General features: G+C 35.9%; 1 protein-coding gene across 1 annotated transcript; it reads left to right on the top strand.

Annotated features, from left to right (window-relative positions):
* Positions 1–274: 274 nt before the first annotated feature.
* MS3_00001863 (uncharacterized protein) lies at positions 275–9,917 on the top strand. Its single transcript, XM_051209369.1, has 3 exons — positions 275–437; positions 476–566; positions 613–9,917. Exon 3 carries the CDS (start codon positions 2,433–2,435, stop codon positions 6,417–6,419), a length of 3,987 nt encoding a protein of 1,328 aa, XP_051073060.1. The 5' UTR covers positions 275–437; positions 476–566; positions 613–2,432; the 3' UTR covers positions 6,420–9,917.
* The last annotated feature ends 1,355 nt before the right edge of the window (positions 9,918–11,272 follow it).

The following is an 11,272-nucleotide window of genomic DNA, read 5'->3' as shown; positions in this document are numbered from 1 at the left end:
TGCCAGTGACATCAAGGTTTTCTGAATCTACCACTTTTTTGAACACTTTCATTTTATTTGGCAGACTGCAAACATTCCTATATCATACTTTTAATCCTGCGAAGTGGTTTCCCATATCATCCAGAGTGATTTGGAGATCATTTTATTCCGGACATTAACACTGTGGACCTGAATCTCCTGAAGATTCACCAATATCTTCAGACCAATAACCTCTCATAAATTTTCACATTAGGTCAACTTCGTATGTAGTTAAAGTACGTTAACGTTTATTGAGTGATACAGGGAGGAAAGGCGGCTAGCTCGAGTAAATACTCGGAGCGCGTTTTTTCAGCAGCTGTTGTTATGCCTGGGTAATTTATCGTAATGTTTATTATAAATGTCAGTCATATCAAAAATACGGCCCTACTGTCTATCTTTTGGAACTGGATGTTATATAGGTAAGAGTACTTGTTATGAAAAATCACTCCTGTTTAAGTTTCAATAATCATTTCCGAATGAAAGGGAACAACGATTAGCATCTCTCCTATCTATTGCTCCTAATAAAAACCCTCACATACATTCTTTGTGTAAGATTTTGCGTTCTGTAATAGTAATCTGCCATGATCTTTCTAGGGCTGACAGTGGACTGTATCAATAATGAAAGGTCCACTCACAAAATAAAATTACTGTTATCAGTCTCAGTGACTTCTAGCCAATGTGAAGTAAAAGTACAAAGAATGTACCTGAAAAAGTTTGACTATTATTATGATTTGATGGTTTATGTCGTAATCGCTGTTAGACCGTGATGTACATATCCAAGCACCTTATTGCCTACCGATAATGAAATAGATTATCTCAATATGGAATTGTCGCCCATTGATTGTAACATAAATGATCTAACAGACAAAGACATCTTGACACATTTTACTGAATGAAGTGTCAGTAGATACTTAATTCTTTAGTTACGACTGTGATTCCGATTTAGAGTTAGTGCTACGGTTTAGGAATAGAATGTCAAGTTAAGGATTCATGTCTATAGCTAGGATTGAGGTTTAGAATTTAAGGAGTGTTGCAGTTTGCAGTTAGTCTATATATTCCGTAAATACTAACTAACTTCAAGTCCTAAACTATATTCTAACAGTAACTTTAGACCATTAATTCCGTATACTGATCCTAACCTTAATTCATAAAATCTGCATCAAATGCTGAACTTTAAAACCTAATCCTAACTCTGGATCTTAATCGTGAACTGCAATACTAAACCAAAATCTTAGTTTTAGCAGTATAAATCATTTGTTTATATCCGTTGTATTCTGATTGGCTGAGTAGATTGGACTTATCAGTAATATTTATTGAGTCGCTCGAGCACACCCTTACAGTTTTCGAGAACAGGAACACGGCTTATTTTCCGAAAAAATTCCGTCTCAAAAATCTAGTTGTTTATTCTTTCTTCTCTAAGTTCTCAATAATATTAAACTGTGATTACTCGCAAATCAAAATAACACCTCTCAATATGTACGTACTAATCTTTGCGACAAATCAGATTTAATATTCAACTGAGTTGATGTTACTTGTGTTTATAAACGCTTATAACAGACGAAATATTGATCCATAACTCAGTATTTAAAAGTCAAGTATTTATCTAACAAGTGACAAGCAGCTCGTCCTTGATAAATAACTGCATAACCACTGCTTTAGTTGTGGATCCAGAAAAGAAAACGGTTAACGTCAGCGCTATTTATTGGTGTCAGCCTGGATTACTTACATTTCTAGAACTTAAAAGGTCTGCCATTCGGCATTCAAGTGGGCTTCATCAAGGGAATTAAACAGTCAATTGGAATTACTGCTTTCTGAGTTTATATCTGATTAAGGTGCTACTTAGGAATGATCCTAGATAGTGACTAAATTATTTAAATACCTTTTTTTAAGTGTTCTATCAAGAGTTCGATCCTTTCTCCCTCTTAACTCACACTGAAGAGCTGACTATTGCCAGTTTTTAGGTGGAAACGTGTGCCACACAAACAACTTTATAAGCTTGTACTTGATTGACAAGTCGTATAAAATTTGAAGCGAATAGTAATTTAATGCTCATTCTTATCTTATTTCAAGATGAATATAATGAGGATCTTAGGTATAATTTTTAATTCGAGAAACACATGTAGTTCTAAGTAAAGAAAATTGTCTAAATCATATTAGTCGTGCAACATCACAAGCTGGCAACCTAAAAATCGTTAATCACCAGATTAAAACCTAGTGATAATAGTACAAGTTCACCACTGGTCTTGAGTGTCACAAATTTTTGTTACTATAATATGGAGGGTACACAGCTGGGAAGTTTCAAGCGGTATCGAAATAGCCGTCCATTAATTTCTGGATAACACCATTTCTTTTTACTCGCAGTGCGCTTTTCTTATTTATGCGAATTCTATGACTTTTTATTGTTTCTGTAGGAGATGTGTGACAAACCTTTCTTTTATAACCCCGATATCGATACGAAAATTGCCGGTTTATATGATCTACAACATACAATTGGACGAGGACATTATGCTGTTGTGAAACAAGCACGTCATGTATTTACTGGTGAGAAAGTTGCAGTGAAAGTAATCGACAAGACCAAACTAGACAATGTTTCACGAGATCATTTGTTTCAGGAAGTTGTATGCATGAAACTTGTTCAGCATCCAAATGTGGTTAGATTATATGAAGTTATTGACACGCCAACCAAATTGTATCTCGTTCTTGAGTTAGGTGACGGAGGAGACCTATATGATTACATAACAAGTCATGGCGATGGTCTAAGTGAAAAAGTTGCAAAACGGTATTTTCGCCAAATAGTAACTGCCATTGCTTATTGCCACAAGTTAAGAGTGGTTCATCGAGATCTAAAACCAGAGAATGTAGTTTTTTTCGAGAAACTGGGTTTGGTTAAGTTAACAGATTTTGGATTCAGTAATAAATTTATTCCTGGCACTAATTTAGACACAGCTTGCGGCTCGTTGGCTTACTCAGCTCCGGAGATATTGCTTGGTGACTCATACGATGCTCCAAAAGTGGATATTTGGTCCTTAGGTGTGATATTATATATGCTTGTCAGCGGAAATTTGCCTTTTCAAGAAACAAATGATAGTGAAACGTTAACGAAGATCATGGATTGTGATTATTCCATGCCTTCACATTTATCACCAGACTGTAAACGGCTTATTTCTCGTCTACTAATACGTGATCCACAAAAGCGTGCTCATCTTGATGATATCCTACAAGATGACTGGCTAAAGCTAGATGGTAATGACTTACCTATTGAGCTGTTTTCTGTCCCCTTGATATCTCGTGAACATCTTTCATTTGAAGACCATATGGAGATTCTATCCAAAATGGCTGAGGGTGAACTGGCGTCTGTTGATGAAATACAGTCTACTTTAGATCGTAATGAATACAACCACATAGCTGCTACATACTACTTACTTGCGGAGCGCAAACTGAAACGTAACTACATAGAAGAATATAAGCGGTTAGCAAGCCAGTCTCAACTAATTGAAAAACGAAAACAAGAACAACAAAAATGTATCAACTGTGTGTTTGGACTATCTGAAAATGCAAAACAAGTGCAGAATGTTGAAAACAATATAACCCCTAAATCTTTGGTAAATAGTGTGATGGGTTCAAGTACTGCGACGCCAACTTCACGCATTTTAAGTTCTTTAGGCTCATCAAATGTAGAGGATCGTGTCAGGCGTTTCAGTATGATTTTAGAAGATGAAGAAGAAGAGGAAGAAAGTAAAGGGTCTCCAATAGCATCTACTTCATTCGACAGGTATATTGCAGGTATAAATGAGTCAGCGAAAATGGTCAATGATTCGGATGCCTTACACCCCTGTTTCGCTGATACGTCTGAAGAGGCAATGCTGGAAGAAGAGGAAGAAGAACTTGCTACTGTTGCTGGTTTGGCATGCGTTCGTTCTGAACTTTTAACTGATCAAATGGTTAATCATGTATTAAGTATATCAGAATCAGAATTCACATCAAATGTCCATGGAAATGTGGTTTCAACTCGTCCTTGTTCTAGAACAAGTGGTTCTGCAGTTGGAGCATCTGATGGCGCTGAGTCAGATGTTTCTCTTAGTCCCTGGAATGCAAATGGGACGGGTTTTGTAAGTTCTTTGAATCGAGTTACATCCACCACTCGTTCTCTTCCACCTGTTGAAACTCGAAGAAAGAATACCTATAGACGAGGACTTATATCGCACCGTCCACTTACTACAGTGAAGAGCAGTCCGCAGCTTCTGAAACATTCTGCTGAAGAAGATTGGAACATTCATACCTCAATAGAAACCAATAATTCCCTCCACATGGATAAACGCAGAAAGAAATTAGGAGAATGTTTTATACAAAACCCGGCTGTCTATACTACAGCTGAAGATAGTTTAGGAATCCGATCTTTGCGTAGTTCGTATAACTTGTACCGTAGTATCAAATATGTCGACGATCAGTTGATTGGCCTGAGACCTACAAGTTTTTACACTACTGCAACCCAACAAACATATTCTGGAGCTCATAGTCCAGCGTGGACACGAAGGTTTTTGAATACACCTGTATCGTCGTCTCGTCCAGCAAGTATCGGGAGCTGGAATGCTGTTCTCAACATGAGTTTAGTGAGTGATCAGCGCCGCCCATCATTCTGTTCATCTCCTGTTGAGCCACAAATAGGCACCATCAATAGAAGAAAGGTTCTTTATTCAAATCACAGCCAAGGCCCATATGTTTTCAACAAGGGGATTAATCCCGACCGAAGATGCAGTGGACCTCCAGGTTTATTGTTAGCAGTCTCAGGATTGTATTATCCAGGTTCAGGTGTTACGTTACCCAGTCGCTCAGACTCAGATACCTCATTTCTAGAACAGCATGACACTAGTCATTTACCCCCTAACTTGGACCACTCTTTTTCTCCAGAAGAGCCTTCAGATGAATCTTACACGCAAAATGAGACTAAGTGTTCAGGTACAATTACCGAAATAAGTGACATCATTAAGAATAACCATCGCAGTATTTTACCGTCAATCTCTGGAGTAAATAAAAGAGGTTCTACTAGATCTCCGCATCGCACTCTTAGCAGTTCTCGTAAAACTGCTAGTTGGTGTAGTTCCGCACCTATATTGTGCGAAACATCTGAACAGCCCCATTTAACTTATGTACCATCAAATAGTATTGGGCTGACCACTTTGTCACTTGAAAGTAACTCTCAGTTGGGTGGTTCGAATACGGTTCGAGAACATTGCACTCCGATACGTGAAGAAGATGACGAAGTAGTACGCTCTGGAGAATCTACTTTTAAGACACCTAATCTGTTATTTGGCTTGAATCACCGAAGGAAGTCTGAATCGTCAAGTATGCATACAAGTTCAACTCTTTTCACGACATCCAATATTACCCGTGGTGGATTCGCAACTTTGGCTGAATCGGAGTCAACTTCAACCATTAGTCAGTTACCCAACATAAGTGCTCAGCGAAACGATGCTTTACAAAATGGTGGCAGTTCACAATGTACTACATCCAATTTCTCACTTAGCTCTCTCGCAACAAGTTTGCGAGATTCACGCTACATGATCGACATTATACGTGGAACATTTGAATTACAATGTCAGTATAACCGTAGATTTACTAATTCCATTGCTGGAGTTAGCAGTTGTGAATATAATTCTAGCCGAGCTAGTACCTCAACATCTGTTCGTAGCCTCACTGCTATATCAGAAAATTTCCCTATCAGCAATCAACTAAAAGAAGATTTTCCTTTACAAGATTCACAAAGACTCCCCCTTCATCATCGTCATTTACTCCATCCATTGGAATCCACCTTAAAAGCTTCTACAAAAAACAATATTTTACAGAATTCCAATATGGTCAAAAATTCTATGAATAGTTGTTTGAATCGTGATTTTCTTGTTACAGGTTCATCTCAGAAAAGTAGAATGAGTTTACCAGCTAGTATAAGTGGCATTACAAACCCAGATGTTGCCTGTTCAGTGAGTCCTGTTTTAGAATCGAATAAAAACAATTTTCCCTCCTCTCTTTCTCTTGAGCATAGTTCACCTGTAAGATTTGACAATCTTCTTACTCATAACCATAGGAATGGGTCTTGTAAATCTGTTAGTCAATCTACAACTTCATTTAAACGTCCTTCACATTTGTCTTCAGGACGAGAATCTTTTAAGAAGTCGAACATCAGCTGTCTTCCTGATCATGGTTGTAGTATAGTTGAAAACATGAATTCAGAAACCCATAATAATAGTAATAACAATAATAATAACATCAGTCATTATTCTGAGTTGTCAAGTGAATCCGTTAACCAATGGACTCGTAAATCAAATACGTCAAATCATAAACAAGTATCATCGTTTATACTAAGCAAACATAGAGCTAGATTAGCATGTTGCTCAGTTTCGTGATAATGACTATAATTTTGTCTTCCATTATTTACATATATTTTGTATAAATAATTTTCTGTTAGTTTTTAGAATCATTTGTTTAAATCACCATTGTGTTTTCTCTCTTTATTTTGTCTCTTCTTTCTCTCTTACCCCTGTTCATGATCATAAAATGAGATATTATTTACGTTTTTATGGTATTTATTTCAGTTCATAGTTCTGCTTTGTTTCACTTTCCTGTATGCGCTTAAGTATGTATTACATAGATACTCTCTGTTTCATTTTCTCTATATATCTAGTCCACTGTTCTTTTCGTTCACTAAGCAGCTTAATTACTACAGTAATCTTACTCTTAACATTATTACTGATTAGTGTTTATGTTACTAAGATCATTCTCTTGCTTATACTCCATCTACTACTACCAGCTAGTCGTACATTGTTTACTCGCACATTTCTAATCAGATATATTTGATCATTCATATTTTAGAAAAACAACTGACTATTTTGACTATACGCTTTTTATCTTTCTATATTATATTGATATTCTAAATTGTTTGGGTATTATGATTTTATTATATTTGATTAAAACAAAATTAACCAGTGTCTGTATTTTTGATCATGGCTTCTTATACTCTGCTTACAAAATTATAACAAGTAGATAAGTGTATAAATACTCTTTCTATTTTAAGAAGAAAAAGAAAAAGATTTTCTTTATCTTATTTTTGTTTTCGAAACTTTTACTTAAAAGTATGTTGTGGTATCTGTGCATGGATCATTGATATTCTTGAGACTAATAATAATAATAGTAATAATGAAACATTCAATTATACCTTATATCTATGTGTATAGATACACTATTTTACATACTGTCAAACACTTTCACTTTGTCCTGTCATTTCATTATCTCACCGCTTTTCTCATTGTCTCTGTAAATATAATACATATAGAATGGATATCATTCGGTTCATGACTAAATTATTATGTTTTTCTTTCATTTCTTCCCCTTCTTCTTCTCTTTATTATATTGTTATTTGTCATCAACGCTTTTTTTGCTGCATATTATACCTAACTCTGTAAATATTCGCCTATCTATACGTCTATTGTATCCCGGTTATTCTTGTTTTCTTTTTTTATTTTATTTTGAGCTTGTTTTCCAAAGTGTATGTCTCTTTATTTAATTCTTATGAGTATTTTAAATATATATATAAATCCATTTGATTTATTATGATAATTTTGTTCTAAAGTTGATTTCATTTGTTACCAGATTTCCAGTCTTGAATATGGTCTCGATCAATTGTAGATTAATTGATTTGATTGTTTGAAAATCTTATTTACGCCTGTTACTCCTTGTGGAGGAACATAGGTCTCCCACTAACACTCTCTATTCATCCTTTTCATATCTGCTTCTATTTCTCGACGTAATGTGTTCTTTGGTCTTCCTATTTTCTTCTTCCCTTCATGGTTCCCAGTTAGCGTTTGTTTTATGATACAGTTTGGTGATTTCCTCAATGTATGTCCTATCCACTCCCAGCGTCTTTTCTTAATTTCTTGTTCAGCTGGTTTGTACCCCTGACACAGTAGATTGTTGCTAATGGTATCCGGTCAGCGAACATTGAGTGTCTTGCGTAGAAAGTTGTTGATAAATAGTTGTAACTTTTTGATGATGGTTGTTGTAGTTCTCCAAGCTTCAGCTCCATACTGTAGAACTGCCCTTGACATTCGTATTGAAGATTCTCACTTTGATATTGGTTGACAGTTGTTTTGAGTTCCATATGTTCTTCAATTGTAGGACAGCTTTCCTGGCTTTGCTAATCCTCGCCTTTACATCTGCATCTGATCCTCCTCGTCCATCGATGATGCTTCCCAGGTATGTGAAGGATTCTGCATCTTCCAGAGTTTGTCCATTGAGTGTGATTGGGTTGTTGTATTTTAGGACCTTGGTTTTCCCCTTGTGTATGTTGAGGCCTACTGATGCAGAGACTGCTGCCACACTGGCTATCTTTATCTGCATTTGTTCGTGTGTATGCGATAGGAGGTCTAGGTCATCTGCGAAGTCCAAATCGTCTAATTGGTTCTGAGCTGTCCATTGTATTCCGTGTTTCCCCTCAGATGTCGAGGTCTCCATAATCCAGTCGACCACCAGAAGAAAGAGGAAGGGAGAGAGTAGAAAGCCTTGTCTGACTCCAGTCCTTACTTGGAATGCATCTGTCAGCTGTCCTCCATGCACAACCTTGCACTGTAGTCTGTCGTATGGATTCCGTATAGTGTTGACAACCTTCTCAGGAACTCCATAGTGTCGAAGAAATTTCCATACTGTTCTACTATTCCTAACGCTAACCAGAAAAAGTAATTCAAACCATTGTTTAAAAATAGGTTTTAATAAATGATATTCTGGATATAATGATAAATTAATACAGAACGCTATATTGTATGTAGAAGGTAAAGGTATAGCACTAAATTCTCTGGGAGGATATGGTTTGTAAATTTTTTCGTAAAGGAAATTTATCACCAAAGCGTCGATATTTTAAATCAGCAGTTGGGGACCGTTATTTTCTTAGTAGGTAAACTAGGATGTCATTTTTGTGAATTAATGGTTTATGTAAGAGAGTGTTTCCAGGATAACTACATACTGCAGAAAAAAAACAACAGTGAAAATTACTGTGATAGCTCTGAATTATTAGGGAGGAGTTTGTGCGCAGTTATAGTATAAAACAAGATAATGAGTAATAGGACTGTTCAGTAGAAATTACAGAGTTTACATAATGCATATACATAACCGATCGTTCATTTACATCTCGTTGAGTGGTTTGCATTTTAAACTTGTTATCAACTGTTCTGCCCGCTCCGTACTTCCGATGTACTGAGACTCGTCACTTCGTGTGATGGCTGTGACAACTTCGAGGCTACATTCTACGTACAAGCGATCTTGTGGGTAGCGTCCACTAAATTAGCAATGATCACTTTTAATGTCCTTATAATTCCACTAATCGGTTGGAATATAGTTACCAGTGTAAGCATTTTCCCGGTGGTTTAAGAGGAAAGGTAATCATCATCGCAGCCAACAGATAATGGTATTAATCTTATTTCACGGACAAATTATCCCATGGTATCGATGATTTATTTGCTGTCATTTTTATAAACAGAAGGTTTGAAACGAAAGAGTTACGAATGTTATGACTAAATGTTTTTCCATATTGGACTGCATTGGTGGTTGTAATATTTTTAAGGGAAAGTTTAGTTCAAGTATGTGGTTCCTCAAAGGGTCGAGACCAAGTCTAGTAAATATGGGTTTATATGTTGAGGTATAGTCATTCCTGGTAATCCAAGGTGTAAACCGCCTTTGGACAGGTTCCAACCTTAGTTCATTCTTCATGTAAACATTACTTAGAATAAAAATACAATATTCTTAGAGTGGTCGGGCATTGTTGCGGAGGTCATATTATTTATTTATTTAATTGCGCTAACTTGATTCCCAGTATTTATCAAATCCCCAAGAAACCAGGATTATGTTATGGCTCATTCTCGCACAAAGTATGTTATTGACTTTGTAACGAAAAAATAAATCGGCCAATGATAGGAAGGCAAATATCAGTGACAGTAATACATACGGATTCCCAAGCCATTGGGCCAATAATACATATAAATCGTAAAACAGGACTTTTGAGGTTAGTCCCATCAACAGTGTTTATTAAATGAAGACATAGCTACTGGTTTGACCTTCAGTTTTAATAAGACCTAAACTCAGTATGTACCGGCCCAAATTGCTGTAGAGTAGTTGATTGAAGTAGATAAATTCAAATGGTAGTTAAATTAATAATATTACTAATAGCTAAATGAGACAACTCAGTACGTGAATTATGAATTCCTGTGGAGTTCATCAATGCTGGCAGTGAGACATTAACTTTCGATGATGGTCATACAATATCACGAGTATAATGAAATTGATAATGTACACCATAATATGTTAGATAAGTGATCGAAAGTTAATATACTTGTCACAAGCCTTTAAAGTCCTGGCTTGGAACTCTTGTAGAACTGTAAGTGCCTTCTGTTAATTAATCACAAACTAGATAGAAACAACTATCCAGGAATGTCTGGTTTTCAGTGATTAAATAACTTAAGTTAGCCTATGACGAAAACTATCTCAAAATTTGTTACTCATTAATTATTTCGAAAAGTTGATAGTCAACTCTTTTTCAAGTCTGATTAAATTCTTACCACCTATTGACCGTGATTCATTTAGTAAAATGTGAATAGTATCTGTTAGGAGCTGGGTAGTTACACTCAGCATCTAGTCAATAGATCACAGGTTCAAAACCACCACGTCTACTTTAGTTGGAGAACACGGGTGATATTATCATTAGTTGCTATATATTAAAATTATATCTTCAGCCTCATTGGATAAGCTTGTACTCAGTAAATAAGTTGCCTTATATCTACTAAAGAACTATATACTGTTTACAGAGTGAACAACCAAAATACGATGGTGGTCGGTTACTATGACATCTACTATGTTGTCATTTTCTACTCGTTTTCAACCAGCTATGTGATTATAAATACATGCTATTGCATTTTTATATAAATTATCGAAGTCGTAAATGATTCCCTCTTCATAGAATAACTAATTATCAAAAAAAAACTAATTATTGTTAAGTATTAAGAGTGTAGTTAGCTTGTTGTGATTTGCTGATCGGAGTGGCTTTTATTGTGCATGATTTGTCATTATTTCCTGTTTAACTAAACATTATTATCATTATTGTTATTGTGGTGTGTGCTACTGATATTGACAAATATAAGTAGTATGTGACATCAGTCGAAAGTGGAAACCCTGGCAACAGAAGGTTGAGAAGATCGAATTGAAGAGAACGGGAATA

The sequence above is a fragment of the Schistosoma haematobium genome, chromosome 1, assembly GCF_000699445.3.
Source record: "Schistosoma haematobium chromosome 1, whole genome shotgun sequence".
Lineage (NCBI taxonomy): Eukaryota > Metazoa > Platyhelminthes > Trematoda > Strigeidida > Schistosomatidae > Schistosoma > Schistosoma haematobium.
The sequence above is the reverse complement of the archived record's forward strand: the minus strand, read 5'-3'. Positions and strand labels throughout refer to the sequence as shown.

Bases quoted from the DNA above. Each gene is read 5' to 3' on its own strand.
- MS3_00001863 (XM_051209369.1), top strand. From the start codon at position 2,433: ATGTGTGACAAACCTTTCTTTTATAACCCCGATATCGATACGAAAATT.